At 37.6% G+C, this 23,189-nt stretch overlaps 1 protein-coding gene across 8 annotated transcripts in view; it reads right to left on the bottom strand.

Annotated features, from left to right (window-relative positions):
* THADA (THADA armadillo repeat containing) overlaps positions 1-23,189 on the bottom strand; it is a 158,326-nt gene that overhangs the window by 54,944 nt on the left and 80,193 nt on the right. For 6 of the 8 annotated variants that reach the window (XR_015797371.1, XM_088147564.1, XM_088147545.1 and 3 more), the window contains 3 exons: positions 22,590-22,679; positions 21,645-21,776; positions 12,973-13,141 (listed from right to left, as the gene is read on the bottom strand). Coding sequence is in view for 7 of the 8 variants with exons in the window: in XM_088147564.1 (XP_088003690.1) it covers positions 12,973-13,141; positions 21,645-21,776; positions 22,590-22,679 (391 nt within the window). In the remaining variant the exon portion in view is untranslated. The remainder of the gene's footprint in view (positions 1-12,972; positions 13,142-21,644; positions 21,777-22,589; positions 22,680-23,189) is intronic. The other 2 variants (XM_088147534.1, XM_088147556.1) reach the window with 2 other exon arrangements.

The raw sequence follows: 23,189 nt of genomic DNA on the forward strand, positions 1-23,189 counted from the left end.
ACCCTTCCTGCGGTTCACTACACATTAAATAGTAAAAGGAAAGATAAATCAAGATTTGTTTGTTCAAAATGTATTCTATAAAGTTCTACCTATGGTAGAAATATATTTAATATAAATTTAACTCTTACCTCATATCAAGTACCTCCCAATATATGGAAGTGGGTCAAAAACCTGTTATTTCTCTATGCTTAAGTCACCCTCTCCAAAACAATTAAATCTACAGAATTCCTAGGACCAGAGAAGGTCCCAGGCAGTGACTATGTCCCATCAGAGTTCCTTAAGTTGCACTCTGACTGGTGGACATCCCTTCTTGCCTCCCTATTCATCTATAGTACACTGATTAAATGGGCAACATTCCCCAAGAAATGGAGGAAGGTGATAGTGGACCGTATTTACAGAAAGGTGCGAAAGGAGATTCAAACAATTATAGGCCTACTGAATTTTACAGGCAAACTCTATGCCAGACTCTTGGACCAAAAACTACAGGATTGGCTAGACTGTGAAAGAATCACTGGACTGGAACAGGCTGGATTTCAAATGAGATATCTGAAAGTAGATCACATCTTTCTGTTGCACCATCTAATAGAGAAATATGTACACAAATTTGAATCTCCCTTGTATGTGGCCTTTGTTCATTTCAAATCAGCATTTGATTCAAGAATGCAAACCCAATTATGCTAAAAGCTTCAAAATACCAACGTTGACAGACGCTCATTTTTAATGTAGAAGCTACATACAAATATACTGCTCCAAGTGAGGTACAACCCTCAAGGAATGCTTACAAAGAGTGTATATACCTCAAAAGTGTCAGAGAGGGTTGCATTTTAGCACCAGCCCTGTATCAATGATATGGTGAAAGATTCCTCTGACTTACAAGCCCTTAAAACTACCAGATATCAGATCCTTCTACTCATATATGCTGATAATGGTGCAATCATTCCATACACCCAAACTGGCCTTAGAAGAGCACTCAATACTATTACATATTTCTGCAACCTTCATAAGTTGATTATAAACCACCAGAAGTCTAAAATAATACTATCTGGCCAATAGGCAAAGCAATATAGATGGACAGTAGGTGGGGCCAGCATAGAGCAAGTATCCTCCTTTAAATACCTCAGGGCAGTATTTCATGCCACAGAATCTTGGAAAGCTCTTATATTAGTATATAAATGAAACTGGCTAAATCCTCCATGGCCATTAGAAGATTCTTTTTTGTTGCCAAATTCTATATGTGGCACAGGTTAGTATATTTGTTAAAACAACTTTACAGAGGTCACACAAACTAAGTTTCTAGCACAATATTTGATGCCCCAAGAAGCATCTCTAATGCAGCCCTGAGACTTGAAGTAAGGATGTCCAAAATCAAACTTGGGAGCAGTACTGACATATTGGCTGAAATGTCTGTTTATGCCACTGGACCTAGCACCACTGATCTTAACAGAAGATTATGCCTCATTATGGTCTTTAACTGCAGGAAATAAATTAAACACCATTGGCTTATCCAAGGAACCACTTATTTCTGCTAATTTTGACCAGGCTAAAAGGATTATATACCAAACACTGAAGGATGTAGATCTACAAACTGAAATTAATTCCCTAACATTGGAGCTCTAGAATGTTCATTACCAAGGTTAGCTGGAAACTTGCAAACTCCCTGAGCACCCTAACCTCCTCCCAGTTTTCAAAGCTAGACAGAATGTCTTACCTTCTGCCCTCTTAACTAGAAGATATAACAAAATTCCTATACAGAAACGTCTATGCCCATGAGACTTTGGAGAGGTAGAGACAGTTCAGCATGTGCTTCATTATTGTGACTACTAAAGGCACTCTCAAAAATGCCTTCTAGTGTTCATCTTTCAATGATGCCCAGGCAAAATGGATGAGTTTTACACAAAATTCCTACTATCAAATACTAATCAAGACAACAAGGAGTATTTCTATCTACTGCTGGACTACAGTGAAGAAACAACACTAGCTGATTTCTCCAACTAATTTTAATTTCATTTTATAATTCACACTTTACATTCTCCTCTTAGTAAACTATGTTTTATTAACTGAAATTTATTACTTTCACATATTTCTTGTGTCTTTTGATCTTTGATCATAATAAAGATTTGATCTGAAGATTTGATTTGATTTTGTATGATTGGGGAGAGTTGGCATGCTCCAGGTCCCACCCTTTAAGCAGTAGCATCTGAGTGAACCTAGGAAGCATGCCTTCTCTGTCACAACACCTGCCCTCTGGAACACCATCCCCCCTAAGATGCACCTGGACCCACCTTGGCTGTGTTCAAAAGAGCCCTGAAAACCTGGTTGTCGGGTTCAAGTGGGTGGCTGGACCTGTGTGACTCTTAGTGGTGGTTTTTCTTATGGCATTTGGGGGTTCTTTGTTTTAAGTGAATTGTATGATTGTTTTTACTGTATGCCGCCCAAAGTTATTGTAGAGTTGGGTGGCCATATATATAGATATTTCTTAAATACACATAGATTTTAGTCCAAATACAGCAACACCAATTTTACGTTTATTAAATAAGGTTTTCTAAATGTACATATGGAAGAAGTGTCTTTTTGTTTTCTTAAAACTCACAATAAACTATTTCAAAACATGCATGAGAGATGACTAACAAAAATGTAATGGAATATAAGCACAAAACCAAGTGTAAGCATGTTAATGAAATGAAATTTGTAATTTTTCCTCTCTTTATGATATATAATAATTGACTTTCTATAATTTAGACAAAGGTTACATATTCTTCCACTACAATTGTAACATCTCTGCTTGCATGTCACTAACTTGTATGCAAGAGTCAAATATACATAAATATTCACATGTCTAACTTAAAGATTGAAGCAATACTCCGGATTCTTGAAAGGGTGTGTGTGAATGAACTGACATCACTCTATATTATACATTTTCAGCACAGAAAGTTTATTTGACACTCTGAAGAATTCCATATGGTTCAGCAACTGAAATGGAATACCACGTAAACAGTAAGCTGCAAAAAAATGCAGCACTAGTACAGGTGAAACTAAAGCAAGAAAGGGAGCTCCAGGGTTTGCAAAACAGCCATAATGAACATACAGTAGATGTAGCAAAAAGATAGCTCTTCTTGAGCTATATGATTGGATCAGGCACAAAACTGTCAAGTTATTTTACGTAGATGATTGCTGCAATAAACAAGCTTTTACTTTCATATATTATATGAAAGATATAAGATATGAAAAAATAGCTTATGTTTTATCATGATTTCAGGCTCAGACAGACATTAGTTTTGAAGCATTCTCTATATGGCTGTAAGTCAGGCTTCTGGGGGAAATAATTTAATATGCATGTTAGCCCTTCAGAATCTCCAGAAATGGAATGGCATGGAAAATGAAGTAAACAAATAAATATTTTGATTAAAAACTTGATATAATCTAAATTGCTTTGAAAATCGTCTACCTAATAAATGTTAATTGTGGTTTATTGCCATTTTACATATTGGGAAACTGTCCTACTATTGTGTGACTTAGAAAATCTGTGGAAGATGCCTCAAGCACCTAATATTATCACCCCCCCAAAAAAGCTTTAAATGCAGAAAGATTGTTAACAATGTTCATGTAGGTTGTATCCGATTTCCCGTCAACTGACATCAACAAAGAAGGGAGCACAGTAATTTTTTTTTTATTTCGCTTCCCCAATGCAATCCTGTATACGTAGGATTCTACATATTCTACCCCCCACCCAAATGTGTTGTTCCCAAATATCCCCTAACTCTCTGCATCAGACTTGGGAGACAGGAACACAGGGGGAGGGGAATCAGATAGAAATAGCTTGTTCCAAATGAGAAAATAGCCTTTTGTCAATAAAAGGATAAACAAGGTGAGCTTTAAAAAGTGAATCTTTTACAGAAGTTTTATGTAAGAAATGCAAAAGTCTCTGATGTCTGCTGATTTCTCCATTTGAGCAACATCTTATTCCATTCTTAGAAGCGGCTTTTCAGTAAGTGCTACATGCTGCAGAAGGACCTTGGAAGAGGAGGGACAGCCATCTCTGAAATAATTTCTCCAGTGGTGATAGGCTTCTCTTGCCATGCATGTACTGTAAGATTTGTAGCTGTGTTCCTGGGAATATCTCTCCACTTACATGAGACCAAACAGCTCAGTGGCCAGTGATCCATCTGAGCTGCAGGCACTGATACCATATCTCAGAATTATTTTCAACAGGCAAGGTGTCTTTTAGAGAAAAGGACTAAGAGCAGTTTTTTTCAAAGTGAAGTTTTGTAGTCAACATACATATTCAAATCTTAGCCACTTTTGCTTTAAATCCTCAAGCTATGGAGAAAATTGCTGAACAGATTTTGGGTGAATAAACAAATGACCCACCTTCTTGCTCATCATGTCACCTAATGTTCCCATAATCCACTTAGAAACACGTTTAATACATCAATAATAGTTATATTGAGTATCAGTGGCTGGGGAGAGAATATTGGTACTGGCTTAACAGGTTTCTTGGAAGATCTAACTGGCTACTCTCTGGAACAGGACACCATACTAAATGACCCTTGGATCTGATCCAGTATGATATGATCTCATTAGCTAGTAAATACATGGTCACAATTAAAGCCATTGTCTTCTTGATTCTTGATTTCTTAGCTACTCTTTACCTCAATTTTCTGTAATAATTTGTTTTGTTTAAATTAATAATATGAATTAATAATTAAAAGAGTAAGAGAGAGAAACTATATTGGTCTGAATGCCTATGTGACTCAAAATAAATTCATAAAAGATACTATTATTTTCATTATTTATTAGTATCAGGAAACATTCTAAAGATTGTCTTTAGGCATAGAAGTCTATCTTCTGAATACAGTACTGCAACAGGTAGATAAGATGTTGGGTAGCATGATATTTTCCTGAAGAAATCCCAGTAGTTGCATTTGGTCAGGATTTGTATTTGATGTAAAGAAGAAACATTTATATAAATAAGTGGAATAGCTCTGAACTGGAGAAAGGAGAGTGATGAGATGCAACCCATTTGTCTAATTTGGCTGACTTCTATCTGGATGCATTTTTTTATATCTGATGCTTACTGAGCTGATAATTCTGTTGTTTCCCACCTCTAGGAACAGGATGAACAATCTTACCAGGTTTTATTGATGGTCCATCTGGGAATAATCTCCGTACCAAAGTTTACAGCGTGAACAAATAATTATTAGTTAATGCAAGGTTTCTTCTGCAACTATTTATTAATGCATTTCTTTTCAAATTATAAACTTACATAGAAAGAAAGCCTTTAATGAAATTCAAACCCTGGGAAACAAATGAGCCACATAATAACAGTTACTATAACTCATCAGACTTTTACCATATGCATATGAACTAGCCTATTTATAAATTTTATTTCCCATCAGGCTAAGCATGTCAGCTTGCAATAACATGTTAATGTTAATGTTTTCCAATGATTTTCACAGTGGCATTTAACTGCAAACACCTCAGCCAAGGTAAATCAAAGGGCAAACTGAAGGCTAACGGCATAATCAAAACCAGCCTTAATGAGTATTGTGCTAACAGTGAAATAAACATTAAGGCTAACTGTAGTGCATTCAGTTTGTTTTAAAATTTCCATAGCAATTTTTACATTTCCAGAACTGCCTGAAAATCAATTAATCTCATCACATGTAACTACATTTCCCATTTGAAAAGTGATATATGAATTGCATTCATACTATTATGCAAAACAGGAAGTGGGGTGGGGGAGCTTCCAAGGCTTTCAAACTTGAAAAAAGGCTAAAGCCAATACTCCTTCAAACAATGTCATTATTAAATGTCTCTTGTTCTTCATCCTTTTCTAAAACCAGCTTAAACATTGAGCATTTCCCTTTCCATTAAACTCACAAAGAATAGTTGAAGGAAGGAAAAGTAATTTAGCTGTACTGTATACTAGCACACTTAATCCTTTCCCATATGCACAAATCAATGTAGGATGCCAGCCTTGCTGGTCTTCTGATACTAATACTCTGCCACTGTGCAAAGCACATACCTACATATTAAATCGCTAATAACACCCTTCAGTGTTTCATACAACACCTGGCCATCTGTTTAAGATGCACAAATAGCCAAAATATCAATTTCCTAGCTTTACTATAACACAGTTACAGACAAGCACCAGACTCCCATGGGACAGAAAACATCCTGGAAGGACATAATAATGACAATATATTATTTACACACCATCATGAATGTACCTATATTCCAGCTTGATTTATTCATAAAATGGATAGTTCAGTCATACTTTTTGTGCAGTACTTGCTTAAATATTTAGAATACCTGGCAACATATAAAATTTACCTAGCTGATGATACCAAGACTGTATGTAAAAAATTATTAACAAAGACAATAAATAGGTACATAGTCATAATTTTTATGTTTTCCTCTCCACTTGACATTCTTTTTTTTCCCCCAACTTCAAAGAAAAGCTTATCTTGGTCAATAAAACTGAACTAAGAAGAAGAGCAGCTGCAAGGAAGGTGCAATGAAAAACATTTAATGGTAGTAGTTTTACTGCTTTGATCTCTAGATACTATAATATTCAATCACAGTATCAGCCTTTATAAATCAACTATGAAATAGTATATGTCAAATATGTATTGTCGAAGGCTTTCACGGCCGGCATACGATGGCTGGTGTGGGTCTTCCGGGCTGTGTGGCTGTGGTCTTGAAGTCTTGTTTCCTAACGTTTCGCCAGCACCTGTGACCGGCATCTTCAGAGTGCAGGAGCACAGACAGGAGCTCCTGTCTGTGCTCCTGTCTGTGCTCCTGCACTCTGAAGATGCCGGTCAAAGGTGCTGGCGAAACGTTAGGAAACAAGACTTCAAGACCACAGCCACACAGCCCGGAAGACCCACACCAGCCATCACATGTCAAATACTTTTACCAAGTCAAATAACAAAAATAATGCATGATTAGCAATATTGTTATTTCAAAAGAACAAGGGAGTTAACTGAAAATTCTACTACACAACTTATTAGTTGAAATGCATGTTATTATGGGGTATATGGGATGTCCAGGGAGGGGTTCTAAGGCTGTTGGTCCACCTTTGGTCCCTACCTGGTGCTCAGCTCTCACCTGTGGCTCCAAGTAGCTGTAACACATGCACCATCTACACCCCTGTAAACCATTTCGGCAGACGGGCGAAACCAGGTGAAGATAGCCGATAGGTCTTCAACTCTCAGTAAGATAGGGGATTTGTCTATCCCAGTGTGTGAAGTCTGGCCCTGGCAGATTGAGTGGAGGAGGTTGATCAATGGTCCAACAGCAAAGAAGGCCAAGCAGGCGTTGTGGAGCTCTAAGAGCACAAGACACTTGGACACCTTGATCATCCACTACAGAAGGAGAGGTTTCCAGCTGCCGTGCCACTGGATTAAGGTATCTTATGCCAAGAGAGTGGTATTGCACATGTGCAACAGCTGTTCCACTTAAAACTCCATCATGCAGAGATTTCCTGTGGTGCAATTCATCTTCATCTACAACTCATCTGCAAATCATCTCAGTCCAAACCTAAATCATTGAGCCCTGTGGTAATGGGGGAGTGGCGAAGCAACAAGTAGGGAGATGACTGCTGGCAGTTACAGTCACAAACCTGTATGTGGGCAGCCCTTGGACCAGTAGTCATTCATCTCAGTACTCAGGGCAGCAGAGATGTCCGGCAGCATCCAGGGTGACCAGACACCCCTTTTAGGATAGCACTGCCCACCCTTGCATGAGGGAGGTGGTTAGAAAAGGTACCCAAAACATTGCCTGCCCCACGACGACTGTTTAGCTAACCATGGCTGGCAGATCATCTCCTTAGCAGTTGAGCATCAAGAAAAATGAATCAAAGAAAACTCATTTTCAGAGTCTGGAACGCCCACACCTTGTTGGATAGAGACAAAGTGTCAAGGCCTGAAAGATGAACAGAACTCATAGCAGGCAAACTTCACCGTTATAGCATTGACATTGCTACATTCAGTGAGACCAGGCTGGCAGATGAGGGTTCATTAAAGGAAACAGCGAGTCGATATATGTTCTTTTAGGAAGGGACACCACAGACCGACAACAGAACTCACAGAGTAGGTTTTGCAATCAAAAATGCTATGCTGAAGAACATCTCTACTCTACCCACTGGAATAAATGAACACATTTCATTTTCCTCTTTCCTCTCAGCAAGTCCCAGTATATCACCATTGTCAGTGCAGATGAAGACAAGGAAGGTTTCTATGAGGACCTGGAACAGATTATTCGAACAACTCCCACCAACGACAAGCTCATCATTCTGGGAAACTTCAACACTAGGGTGGGGACAGACAGCGACAATTGGGACAGAGCTCTCGTGAGACATGGGGTGGGAAAATTAAATAGCTATGGTCTGCTGCTTCTGAGCAAATGTGCCAAGCACAGCTGTGCATTATTAACACTATGTTCAGACTTGCAAACAAGTACAAAACTACCTGGATACATTCCAGGTCCAACCACTGACACCTACTTGACTATGTCATAATATTTCAGCACAGTCTTAAAGATGACACCATCACCTGAGCCATGTGAGGTGCTGAGTGCTGAACAGATCACAGGCTGGTCCAGTTGGTCCTCAACCTGCATATAGGCCCTTTACATCATAAGCAACCAAGAACTGTCAGAAAGTCATTCAACATCAACAGACTGCAAGACCCAATGTTTCCAAGATGTCTTAATGAGAAACTCTCCAGCAATTACCACTTGTAGGAACCTGTTCTGAAAAGTGGATGCAGAAAATGAGTGGTCACAGAGAAAGGGATGAGTGGTAGCAAGAAAGGGATGAGTGGTGGCAGAGAAAGGCTGAGCAGGTGGAATGCTATGCAGACATGCATGCCACCAGAGAGTTCTTCAGTGCCATGAAGTCAGTTTATGGTCCTTCTAAATCAGGATGCTCCTCCCTGCTGTCATCTGATGGGTTGAGCCTGATCAAAGACCAGGAAGGACTGAAATACCACTGGGTTGAACACTTTTCCAACCTTCTCAATAGGCCATCCACAGTTGATCATTATGTCTTACAGCAGATTCCTCGGCTGCCTGTCTTGGATGCCCTAGACCTGCCTCCATCTACTGATGAGATCTCGAAAGTGATCTCACAGATGAACTCAAATAAAGCAACAGCACAGGATGGCATTCCTGCTGAGATCTACAAAGCACTAGACCCAAACGCCTTTCAGGTATTCCAAGACATTTTCAAAGACATTTGGTCCACAAAGGAGATGACTGATGACTTCCACAATGCCCTCATTGTGGTTCTCTACAAAAATATGGGAAGCAAATCAGACTGTGGAAACTACAGAGGTATCTCACTGCTGTTCAATGCAAGCAAGATCTTTACCTGCATTCTCTGAACAGACTTGTCACTGTCTTGGACAGCATGAAGCACTGTGTGGCTTTCAGCCAAAACAGAGTATAGCAGACATGATATTTGCCAACAGGCAAGTCCTGGAGAAGTGCATCGAGCAGACCAAGCCTCTTTACTCTGTCTTCATTGACCTCTTTACTCTGTCTTCATTGACCTGACAAAGGCATTTGACACTGTATACAGGGAGGCTCTCTGGATCATCCTGAGATGTTATGGATGCCTGAGGAAATTCATGAAGTTGATTCAGCTACTCCATGACGGAACAACAGGACAGGTTCTTTACAACAGTGATACATCAGCTACATTTACTATTTCCAATGGGATAAAACAGGGCTGTGTGCTAGCCCCAGTCCTGTTCAATCTGTTCTTTGCTTGCATGTTGTCATGTGCTGTCCAGGGTCTGAAGGAGGGAGTGTACATCAGGTACCAATTGGATGGCTTTCTCCTTGACCTTCACCACTTGAATGCGCAGACAAAGTGCCTCCATACAGTCATCCAAGAAACTCTGGAGACAGTGAACTACAGTTGATGCTGAACAAATTCTCAGATGTTGCTATGCTCTTTGGCCTGACTATCAGCCTGAACAAGCCTGAAGTACTTCACCAGCCCGTGCCGAATACCAACCCTATAGAACCAAAAATCACTGTTGACAACACACAGCTGACAAATGTGAACAGCTTCAAATACTTGGGAAGCATCATCCTGAGCGATGGGTCTTTGGACAAAGAAACTGACTCCAGGATCAGCAAGACCAGCCAGGCACTGGGGCGGCTGAGTACTAGAGCGTTCAACATCCATATCTCCACAAAACTGAAAGTCTACAGAGTTGTAGTCACCCCTTCTCTCCTATATGGATGTGAATTCTGTACTGAAGGGACATCAAACAACTGGAGAAATTTCACCTGCACACTCTGTTCTATCCTCAGCATTCATTGGCAAGACTATGTCTCCAACCTGGAGGTCTTGGATCATGTGGAGTCCACCACCATTGGGTCCCTGATTATCAGACCCAGATGCAGTGGGTGGGACACATCATCAGAATGGATGACCACCGTATGCCTCGCCAGTTGCCCTATAGTGTACTGGAGTCTGGAAAGAGACCTAGAGGTTGATCGCGCAAGCGCTACAAAGACACTGTGAAAGACACCCTATGCCACTGCGACATCCAGCCAAGGGAACTAGAAGCTGCAGCTGCTGCCAGAACCTGCTGGGAAGCCCTGTGCTATGAAACCTCCTCCACTTTTGAAGACAGAAAACCATGAGCAGCATCATAGAATAACACCCAGAGTTACTATAACAATGGACTTCCAGTGTCCCCATTGTGCTAATCTTTGTGCTTCCAGACTGGGACTGCAGAGCCATCTCTGTGTCCACAGATGAATTGCACAACAGTGTGTCTTCTTCAAACCCAAAGGACTACCATATATGGGAGGAAATGTCCACAGAAGATGCAGCCAGATACTGTAAGATACTGGCCAGTGTCCATATATCATTAGTTGTTTTTGTCTTTCAGGCACGCCATTTTTTTTTAATAGTATAAACTATCTGCCTATAAGACAATTTCCTACTAATAGGACAGTGAAGGAAACTAACCCATGTGATTTGGCTTTTCCATACTTTTAGTTGGTTATTCTTTTCAAAAGTAGTCATGGTCCTGTCCTGACCCACTTTTTGGACTGTGCCTCTGGCATACTGTTCAATGTTCAAGTGTGGCTTTTGGCCCCCCAAACTGCATACCCTGGACTAAGCTGTAATAGTAACTTTACACATTACAATAAGTCTCTTGAACTCCACTGTTTTATTCCATGCCCTCACACATACACTTTAAGTTTCCTATGAGAACCATTCCTTACTATCATGGGAAAAAAAATCCATACAAACAGACACATACCATAAAATACTGCTGCTTTCCTAAGCTACTGCCAAAAAAAGAAGGCAAAGTTTCAAAAAGAGACAGGAAAATGCAGGAAAAGAGAATAAGAGCATAAGCATATGGGGTCAAAAAGGAATCTAAGTAATCATATAGTCCAAATTAAATCTAAGCTTAACTCCATTACAATTCCAAGTAAGAACCCTACCATTAATTTACATTCCATCCTCATTCCAAATTATATAAGCTTCTATATACTTTGCAGTCAGACTCCATGCAACTCTAAAATATAGAGAGAAGCAATGTTTTCAGAGTATCTCAAAAGATTCAAATATACACAGAGAAATCAACAGTACCTTCAGAAAACTTAGAAAAGGGTAATATAAAGTGTCCTGGGTCATGTCATGATAAATAATCACTTAGCAATGGCCTTCTAGAGGTTGCTGGACAACAGATCCCAATATCCCACAGAACTGACCATGCTGATTTACAGTGCTGGGAATTACTGTTTAGTAAAAACGAACGGTGAGATTTCCTGCATCCTTGCCTTAGCAAAAGGTACACAAACTGAAATGACTCATAAATCTTTGATGTATGCTGTTGTTTTTCCTGAAACTATCCTTGTTATATTGCCGCTTTGGCATAAAACACATTCATTTGAAACTGGGGATTCTCTTATTAAGTTCCAGTTCATGTATATCACATACTAAACCATGATTTAGCATGACCTGGCAACACAATCTACATATGGAAAATGTAGGTTGTGAAGATTAAGAATACACAGAAGAATGTCCCTATTTTCACTTGCTCTAAAAAAAAATAACCAATGTCTCCTAAACCCCAGCAGCCATTAAACCCATATCAAACTAGATACATCAAGCTAAAACAGAGAAGGATATTGACAGGTTAGAGAGGGTTAAGAAAGACTATGTCCTATGAGGACAGGCTGAAGGAACTTGGGATATGAGGGCCAGTTTGATGTAATAGTTAAGGTGCTGGCCAAGAAATCAAGAGACTGTGAGTTTGAGGCCTCCCTTAGGCATGAAAGCTAGCTGGATGATTTTGGACCAGTCATTCTCTCTCAGCTTACTTTTTATATAGATATTAAAGAAGGTGGGATCATCATCATCATCATCAGTCTGGAGAAAAGGAAACTGGAGAGATAATAAAGGAAAGTTACAGGGAAAATGGCCAAGAACTATTTTCCATGTCCACAGAAATTACAACCAGAAATAACAGATATATATATATTGCAGCCAAATTTTGTTTAAAAACAAGAAAAACTTCCCGGTGACAAGCAATAAAAACACAGAAATGTAGGAAAACTAGGATACTGCTTTGCATCTAATTAGACCACTGTTTATCTAGCTCAGTATTGTCTATGCTAAAATCTGTTATCAAGGAGTTCATGAGAAACCTTCCCTGTCCTGTTTGAGAATGATGAGGAATTATCTCTGAGTCTTTTTGCAGGCTCAATTATTGAAATAAAATATATCTCCCTGCTAAATTTCTATCACTTATTAGGCATTTTTAATGTCTTGATTATGGGAATCATAATCAGAAGCAATCTGATTTTTAAAAGTTAACCGTAAGTCTGCTGTAGGCTTCCTGTTTTTATCAATTTGGACATTACTGTTTTGTGAATATGTGTTTATGTCACTGAAGCTATATTGCAATCATTTTGCAAAAAAGCAAAACTCACTTGTAACAGCGTTCCATGAACTGCATTCTGTCGTACATAAGGATCAGTGCAATCTGGAAGCCCGGCTAACAAAGAAGAAACTGTCTGTGGCACCAAATTCAGCATAACGAAGGGAACAAGGGCTCTTCCAGCCAGCTCACGTGAACGGTACACAGGAGAGTTACCACATCTAGACATGAGGAGATGGAAAGGCAGAATTTTTCAAATCTCATTCATACACAAGGTATTTCAAGAACAATATTCATAACAAAATATTCAAGAAAATATTTCTGTAATCCTTGTAAATGTATATATTTCATCCTAAAAATGATCTGTGAAATGCATAAGTGGTTCACATACATAGTACTTACCATTCTTGATAAGCCTTATCAGATATGGGGATTATAACAACAGCTTTGTATGGAACAGAGTGGAGCTTTTTGTTGATTTCAGTTTGCATACTTTTAGCATACCACATGATGGCACTACTAGAATTGAGTTTTAATTGTAATTGTATTTTAAGTGTGTTTTATTTGTGTGAATTATACTCACCTGAAACCTACACTTTTCTCTACAGAGATACACAGGTGACTGATATACAAAGTATCCTGTCCAAGGTGTTAAGTTATGAAAAATTTTTATACCACAAATACCACCTAGCAATAAATAGAAGACACCATGCCAAAGACAAGTTCTAAAGAATCATGGAAGCTGCTGTAAGTTCATCTAGGCAAATGACACCAATCAGAGGTAGGGAAAGACACAATTCCCTTGTAAATGGCATAATATAAAATAAGGATTTCCTTACATCCAAAAGAATTTTCTTTCCTGTGAAATGAGCACAGAGCAAGTATGCCTGTAGCCAGTACCTGATCTTGCGCAGCTACAAAGTCCCTGTGTCCAATTGCAGAGAACAGAAAACAACTCTGCCATCATCATTCTACCATAAAGCCTACCTTCTGCCACATAATAAATATTTATATAATAACATGGGCAATCTTCATTTTAATTTTTGGACTGTATTTCATTTAGGGGGGCTCATTTTATTGTACATATTTTCAAATCAACAGATTTATCGGTTCAGTGCTATATAGCTTCTAAAAATGTGATCCCTACTGGTATGAGATCCATGCTCTTGATATTAGCAGAAAATAGAAATTCTGCTTGCACCACAAACACATTAGAAAATAGTCACTAAAATATGGGGTACGTGTTACAATGCTAACACAATGTTGCACTTGCTTTAATTTAGGCGTTCTTCCAACTCATTTATTGGCTTATACATAGAGGTACATACCATGAGAAAGGAAAATGAGCAGCTTAGCAGCAGGATTAATTAAAATAAATAGCATTTTACCACAACAGTGTAAAACAATTTATCTTAAATGCTTCCATATTTAAGCTATATTATGCCTATTTATACTCAACAGGTTCTTGTAGATGTTTCTTTTCAAATACAATTAACTCTGACATGATTGCCAATGTTTAGTTTCTAATTAGCAGTAACTGTACACTCAAGAATGCCATTTTTTCTCTTCACAACCTTTTTACAAATGATGATTTCCCAAAGGAATCTGGCTTCAGTTCAGGAGAAAGAATGGAAAATGGGAACAGTGCCAGTGTTTGTGACTGCCAGATATTTTGTCAAGAGGTTCTTTCCAAAAGCATGATTCAGAGAGCTTTTTTTCATAACCAGCTCTAGAGCTGCATTCCACTATATTTAATTGCATTACTTTCATTTCACTAACATAATCAAATACACACTATAGGTCAAGTAACTTGATTTAGTGTGTTTTACTGAAGATGTTTTTAAGCAGAAGCAGAAGCATTTAGAAATTTAAAATTATTTATTACATAATGGCAAATTACATACAGGTTTGAATAAAACAATATGCATTAAGGCAAAACTAAAATAATTTCAAATTAAGTACTTGATACTGCAAACACAGAGCTATATAAATCAGGACTTTATTCCATGTTATGAAATACTCTCACAAATATCAAATTAAACAATATATGGCACTGACTGAATATTTTTTCATTATTTTTTCCATGCCACTTTTTTCTCATTCTAAGTTCTACTCCCAACTTCATTTTACTGAGTTTATTGATTATAAATTCTTTTTCTCCCAGAACTACAAATAACCAGGCCAAGAAAGCAGAAAGCTTCTTTTTCCATATATTTATTTTGCTTTCCCCCCAAGAGAAGAAGCTATCCCAGACATATAAGCAGGCTTCTGTACACCTACAAACAAATCTGTACCTTACTGGAAATTGTTTTAGACACAAGCAAGTTCTTGTTTGAATAGCTGCTTCCTAATGCACTGATCTGAGAGTTTAAAACAAAAACAAAAAACCAAACCCATGAAACCTGTGAGGTTTTAAGCAGAGAAGTGGAGAAATGGAGAAGAGGTTGTTAAATATTCTCCTACTACAAATTATTTCTCTTCCCCATAGGTTCAAGATTTACAACTACAGTTAGGACTGTGCAAGAAGCACCAGACTGTTGTTTGTTTATTTGTTTCGCTGGATCCTTAACTCTGAAAAGTCCAACCCACTTTGTGTCAGGCAGGGGAAGATGTAGGACGTAGGGCTTTGCAATGTTTTGGATTCATTTCCCAAAATGTGGTTCCAGGCATGGAGGGTTGTGAACACAGAGCCCCCATGCAACTCTTTAAAACAGCATTATCTTTTCCCAAGAGTTAAATTACAAGCAATCTGAATGTGGGCTTTTGAGCTACATACATTTAAAATTTGGCTGGTTTTTTTTAAAGTATCCATAACTTTTTTTTGGTTTGCTTTCACCTGATCTGGATGAAATTTAGAGGAAAGCTGGATTATTACTAAAAGATAAGTATGCCAGATTTCAAAGAAACAAGTGCAAATAGGTGATGCAACAGTCAGCACTGAGAATATGAAATGAAAGTAGGAGCCCAAACAAATTACAGAAACCAAGAACAGCATAAGCAACAAGCAAACTCAATTGGGTACAGTACTAATCAGGAGACAACCTGTTGCAAAATTACCTGGGCTGTTTTGATCTGTATTTGATTTTCTGATTAAAAAAGAATCATCCATCTTAAAACAAAACTGTTACACCTCTACTGGAATATCTGTTTCAATAACTTACAGGGAAAGGAAGGGAGGGAAGAAGGATTTAGCTCTCTAGATACAAGCCTCCACTGAAGTGGACTGGAGAAATACATTTCATTATCTTTCAGCAAAGAATTCCACCTTTTGATTGCTCCTGTACGCCCCTCAACTATTCCTTGTCAGAAATTACCAGGCATAAATTTATTGAGCAGAAGTGGAAAGAAAAAGGCGTCAGTGCATAATAGTCCAGCAGATGTAAACAAGTCATAAAACTTCAGTTTGGGTGCCTATTTTTGCTTCCTTGTTATTAAAGTCACAAAGAAGCCATTCAACAACGCTGTATCTGATTCTAGAGTTCCTGTCTGTAAAACATACTATTTCCTTCTGGCAGTTCACAGTAAACATAGGATATTGTTTGAATTGTCAAATAAAGTCTCCCAAGAATAAAAAGTGCTGGTAGCAAGCATGGTTCCTTCATGTTAAAAAATACCAGCAATAAATCTAGACTTAACAAGATTGGATTACAATGAAATCTCTCTATGATCTTTCTTCTCACTTGAGAGTGACTTGAAAGGTTTTTTTCTCCTTTAAAATTAATCTGAAGGGACTTGCTTTTTATAGTGAATAAACAAAGCAAAACAGACAGGCTTTATCATGTAACACTTGGAAATTCTTGAGGTAAAAGCACAAATGTTATAGTGAAGTAAATGCTGTTTGTGTTCTCTGCATTTAATCTTTGCATTGTCAGAATAAACTTTAAAGAATGTCATGTCTAAACATGACAAAAATGAACATATTACCCACATAAGACTTTCCTGAAATCCTGGCAACCCTGAAGAATCTTTTTGCTGACTGAAAAAGAAGCGTGTTGCTTCACCTAAGATGTCTAATTTAAAGACATACATAGTCCCAACAATATTCTCTACAGCTGAAATGCACACTAGCACATTTTCTCTACCCATCTCTCTGTAATTTATAATTTTCAATCTAATCCTCTTTATTCAGAATATACTATCAGCCTGATAAAAACCTGGTAAACATTATGTAATAATTAACATTAATTACTCCTTTCAATGGCTGATAGTATGATGAGTATACAGTCTCTACTTTCAGAAGCAGTAGCCTCTCCGTACCTGCTGATGGACAACACAAATGGGAAAATGCTATTTTGCTTACCTATCTAATTTGTAAAGCTGCCTGACTGTACAAGTCTTACTCATGGTTTTCCAACTGGCTGGAGAATCCTGGACTAAATGAGGAAATCCTTTGATCCAAACCACTCTTATATTCTTATTTAGATGGTATAAATTTGAAATACTGGAATCTGTAATAGGGCACAGGGTCTACTTTTGAGGAAAAAAGAGAGCTCATTGGATGATGCGAGAAGGCTTAGAACCTGGAAAAGTGCTGGGACTCACCAACACTTCAAAGACTCATTTAGTAAAGCCAGAGCTAATACAATCTCTTAGACCAGGGATTGGCAAACTTTTCTGTAAAGGGCCAGATCCAGCCCTTCCTCCGCCTCTGCAGGCATGACTGGCAGGTCTGCAGGCCAAGGAGCATGGAGCCAATCCACAAGAAAGGATGCCACTGATAGGCTGCCATTGTTGCCGCCCCGAACACTCCACCCCACCCCTTGGCCCCACTCCTCACCCTGGGAGCTCAGCTGAGGCTTGGCCCTGATGATCTGCCACCCACCCACTAGTCTATTCTTAGCTTGAGGACCATACAAAAAAGTGTGCTGGCTGCGGAATTCTGGGAGTTGGTCCGCCCATCTTAAAGTTGTTGAGGTTGGGAAACACTGAACTAGATGTTTAATGCATCTCACAGAGGTCATTTCTCCATTCCAATATGAGTTCAATTAGTTTAGTTTTGCAATTTGTTAAAGCCACATGGAATTCATTGCAAATTATTCTTTTCTAACTATTTCACCAGTATTCTTCATAATAAAGGATAATTCTGCCAACTTGATACCATTTCAAAACTAATATAAAACAAACAAACAAAAGCAATTATAGCCATTTGTTGTTATAGCCATTTTATTGATGTCAACAATAGAGATATAAAAAAGTACATAAGAACCTTACTCACTAAAAGGAAAAACATCGCTTAGGGTGATCAATGCTTTCCACTGATGAAAACCACAGATATAGGGATCCAAAGCAAGGGCAAGAGGAAAGTTGATTCAATAGGACAGCCAACTTTCAGAATCAGTTCAGCCCTCCGCTACTAAACTTGTTACTTGAACTGAAAACACATTCCATTCATCACTTTTCCCAACAGAAGTGAAGGTTTAATAGACAGTGGAGTGGACCAGATGAGATTTACTTTTCCTCAATGGAAGATCACATAGTCCACATTTTGTTTCCTATTAGCTCATAAGCCTAACAAGAATTCCTTAATTCTAAGCAATAAACAACACAGACAATATGTTATTTATTGTTGATCAGGAGCCTTGTAGTTGCTCTTACTGGCTGAGAATCTTAAACACTGTGTCAAAGACCATGGAGCTTGCAATCAGATCCATCTTCTAAGATTAAATCTTAAGAAATCTGACTTGGCACTCTCCACTGTCCCCTTCTCCAACATAAGGAGGTTTATCTTGGAGGTGAATAAAAATTGGACTATGCAAATATTCAAGACACATATATGAACAAACCATTGAACATTCAAGCTGAACTAACCAACCCTATTAGTTTTCATGACAGACAGAATGGGATCACTCACTTCTAACCTGACTCTCCTTAATGAACTAAAGCAAAATGCAATGGATTGCAAAGTCACAGAATTACTATTTGCATATTTAATATACATATGGTTACACCTGACATCAGAATCATATTATCTATTCTACCTAGCACAATCTTCATTTACTTTCTATTTCTAAACAAAATAAAACAGAAGTCAAGGGCAATGCTATTTGCACATCTCTCAAGGTGAGGTATGACTTGCTTCAGCAAACAAATAGCTAATGAAATTACAACACCCAATCCACACATCACAGTCCATATTTATATTTCTATCAATATTGACAAAGTTGAAAAGATGAAAACCCAGTGCTTCAAGCATAACATCATCCAATTTCAAGCCCTTCATTAAATATTGCCTCTGCCACCCCTAAAAACTATTTAGATAAGAGTAAACATCTCAGCTTGCTTTAAAAGCAAAAAGTCATGGTTTTAAATTGACAAATTACAAAGCATTTATTGACATCATTTAATTATTTCCTTTACATATTTTAGAACCTCACAAGGCTGAAAATTAGCAGCTTAATCAAATATTGCATATTAGAATTATGATTCTAGCAAAAAAAAAATTCATTCTATCTTAATACAATTCATGAATGAGCCAATCTATGGCATAAGCCATAGATTATGACTTAGTGGTGCATCTCATCTACCTCCTGGAAGGAGAAAGTGTATTTTAGCCCCTTTATCTGGTGCTGCTGCCCTGCCATTATGCTAGAAAAAAAGGATGAGTCAGGTATTCTCTTTGACGGTTATACAGACTACCCCTAAACATTTGGGACTGTTGGGATTCTCATATACTGAATGAGCAATATGATACCAAGATCATGGGAAGTGATAGTACCACTCTATGTTGTGCTGGAGTACTGTGTCTAATTCTAGTCATCATAATTAAAAGGACACTGAGGAACTGGAAAGACTGCAAAGAAGAACAACAAAGATGGTAAGGGGCTTGGAGACTAAATCCTACAAAGAACAGTTAAAGTAATTTGATATGTTTAGCTTAAGGAAGAGGAAGGCTAAGCAGAGACATGATAGCAGTCTTCCAATGCATGATGGAATGTATTACAGGACAGAAGGGATGGAAAAAATTCTCCATAGCACCTGATGGGAAGGTGAAAACCAGTGAGTGGAAGTCAACAGGGAGCAATCCAATCCTGAAATAAGGAGAAATTTCCTGGCTATGAGAGCTATTAAGCAGTGGAATAACCTGCCTCCTGAAATCATGAGTGCTCCATCACTGGAGGTTTTCAAGAAAAGATTAGACAGCCATTTGTCTGGAATGGTCTGAGGATTCCTGCCCTGGGCAGGATGTTGATCTAGAAGATTTCCAAGGTCCCTTCCAATTCTATGATTCTATGATTTGTAATATTCAGTGGGGGAACAGTATTTTTTAAATACTGTTTATTTCCAATTGTTTCTGCCATTCTATATTTCTAATTGCCATTCTTCATTTGCCATTCTTTCTCTTTTAAGCAACTGCTTAATCTTTTGGGTCTTCCTTGTTATTATGATGCATTTTTAACCTTCTTTATACACTGCCCTGAGCCACTCTGTGATTGGGTGGTCTCAGAAAATGAATGAATGAATGAATGAATGAATGAATGAATGAATGAATGAATGAAATTACAGCTTCACAGAATTCAAAGGGGCCATTTCAACACCCTGCTCAGTGCAAGAATCCAAACTAAAGTAACTACAATAGATGGCTATGTAACCACTTGAACACATCCAACAAACAGCCAACATCACTCTGGGTCATTCTTACTGTTGGGAATAATATGCAATTAATAAGTATCCTTTAACTCTACCTTCTATTGATTAAAATTAGCAATAACTGATAAATCAATTAAAATGTTTGCTTGTTTTTAAAACCAATTAAAGTTGACAAGCCTATTTAAGAACTACAGCCCATCATGTAGTGGAACCAAGACAAATATGTTTTGTTGAAAACATATTTACCTAAAACAAACAATGAATCACTCAGAATAAATGCATGGTAAATCAGAATTTGTCAGCATTCAAAAGAGGAGATAAAGTTCCAGAATAATCCGCGTGTAGTGGAAACAGAACAACAAAACTGCTAACAAAGGCAAGTAAGGGCACATGGTTTTTCATGTGCTAGAGATAGAAAAGTAGAAGAGCCAATCATGTGGTATTTACACGACTGTAAACATGTGTTTACATGTGGAATCTACTAGATGAAAATCCAATTTTAATATCACAGTGAATAAGAATTGTCTCATTTAATATGGAGAACCAAGTGATCTTACCATGCAGTTTACAGAGATTTGTGACTAAACTAAGATTTATGCTTAATTCATTTAAAGCACAGTCAGGCAAACTTTTAACTCAATTGTTACTTAAATGAAAAATTCCACACATTGAACTGGAAGTATTTCAATATTTCAGTATTTCAAAATCTAATTAGAAATGTTATATCCAGCATCATAACTATATAAAAATACAGATGGAAAACGGCCCCCTCAGGGCTTCCTAATGAACTAAGCTAGGTCTTGGCCATTTCTCTTCTTGAAAGGCAGTGGGAAGACCACACAACTGGATCTTCACACCCATCATTGCAGTCCCTAGAGTAATCAAAAATGCAGAAAAATAACTGCAGTGCTTTAACTATTTAACTACTGTAAAATCACCTTTCATTTAGCCTCTCAAGAGAATTAATCTTCTCTCTTGAGAATATGCACTAGATTACACTTACACTTACTAAAAAACAAATGCTGTAAATGAATGAATGAAAACAGTATTTTAAACTAATAATACTTCATATAATAAAAGTAACTAGGAACTTTCTCAAGGAAAACTAAGCATTAAAAAATGAAAAATGCAACTTACCTCAAAATAAGAGGAACAAAGGAAGCCATGCTAAGGGCAGAATATGTACCATCCATTGGTGATGGATACAGCTTACTTAAAACCAAAAGTAACAGAAATAAGCTTGGATGAAGCTTCAACTCTTTGGTTTGACTATATGAAAAATATACAGAGTTTGTCAGAATTGTAATCTTCTACCCTCAACTAAATGTTAATATAGGTAGAGGAAGGGCTAGATGTTAAGAATGGAGTTTCATGGTGTGGACCAAATTTCTTTACTTTTACATGCTTTAAAATATACACTTGCACACAACTCCAATACGTTACAATAAGAAAACATTGGAAAAAAAATATTTTCCCCCATGGGAAAGCAAAATCTCAAAATCACAGGTAAAAAACCTGAAATTATTGTTGTTGTTATATAATAAGATCAATGTGAACTTTGTCTTAAAATTTTAAAATAAAAAACTGAATTTAAAATTAATGTAATATTAATCTGAAATAATTCTTAATGCAGAATGCCATATTTTTATGTTCAAAGAGTACATGAGCACGAAGAGTACAATTAACTACTTTAAAAAACTGTTCAACAGTAGAATTGGGAGCAATTTTAAAAATGATATGGAAAAGGCACTTCAAAACTACTCATTAAAGCAGTCTGTCTTTTTCGGGCTTCCAGACAAAAATATCATTAACTGTAATGAACTGATTGCTTAAAAGAGCCACGCCTTTATTCAGGCCAACATGAACGCCTGAAAAAAAAAGTTAGTCTCCTTTATGAACAGCAAAGAGGTGCCACAGTTATGCCAAGTCTGAAGTACTTCCAAATAATTTTTGAAGCATGTCCAGCAACTGTTATCCTACCAACCCATTTTCCTCCTCTAACATTGTTTGTTGTGGTACATATTTTATTTATTATTAAATTTATATGCCGCCCATCTCCCCCATAACAATGTATTTTCTTACCTGTCTGCTGTACTGGTTACTTGTTCCAACTGAGCAAGCAAAAATGGATAAAGATTTGGAAATCGAGTAAAAAACTCCCTCCCTGTCATTCTGTAGAAGAGTATAAGAAAATCAGTAGTATATGGTAGTGCACTATTTTCAAGACTTTGTCTTCAAGATTTACACATAATTGGGTACAATCTAAATAATTCAATAGTGCATGTTATTCAAAACATGCGAAAGACACTATAAAATATTACAGGAAATAATTAAAAAGTAACAATGAAGAATTTCTTATATTAGGCATTTATTTCATTTAAAAAACTCATTTAACACAATTGTGGAATGCAACTCATTGTTTCAATCCATTTCACCACATCTGCACTTTAAAAGGAAGCCTGCTGTTGATGTGTTATTGCAATCTAGAGTCGGAGAATCTGTGGCCCTCCACATAATGCACTTTAATCAGAGTTTATGGTTTTAATACTTCAGCATTTGGAGGAACTCAAGCTCCCCACCATTAAGTTTACTAAAGCAGCAACTGAAGTGGTAGGACAAAGCAGTAGAATTGTTATCAGACTGAAAAAAGATAGCAAATGGAATATGGCAGGACTGAATACT

This window comes from Python bivittatus, unplaced genomic scaffold (genome assembly GCF_059951505.1).
Source record: "Python bivittatus isolate LINGU-HERP-01145 unplaced genomic scaffold, Pbiv_v1 ctg000020_np1212, whole genome shotgun sequence".
Lineage (NCBI taxonomy): Eukaryota > Metazoa > Chordata > Lepidosauria > Squamata > Pythonidae > Python > Python bivittatus.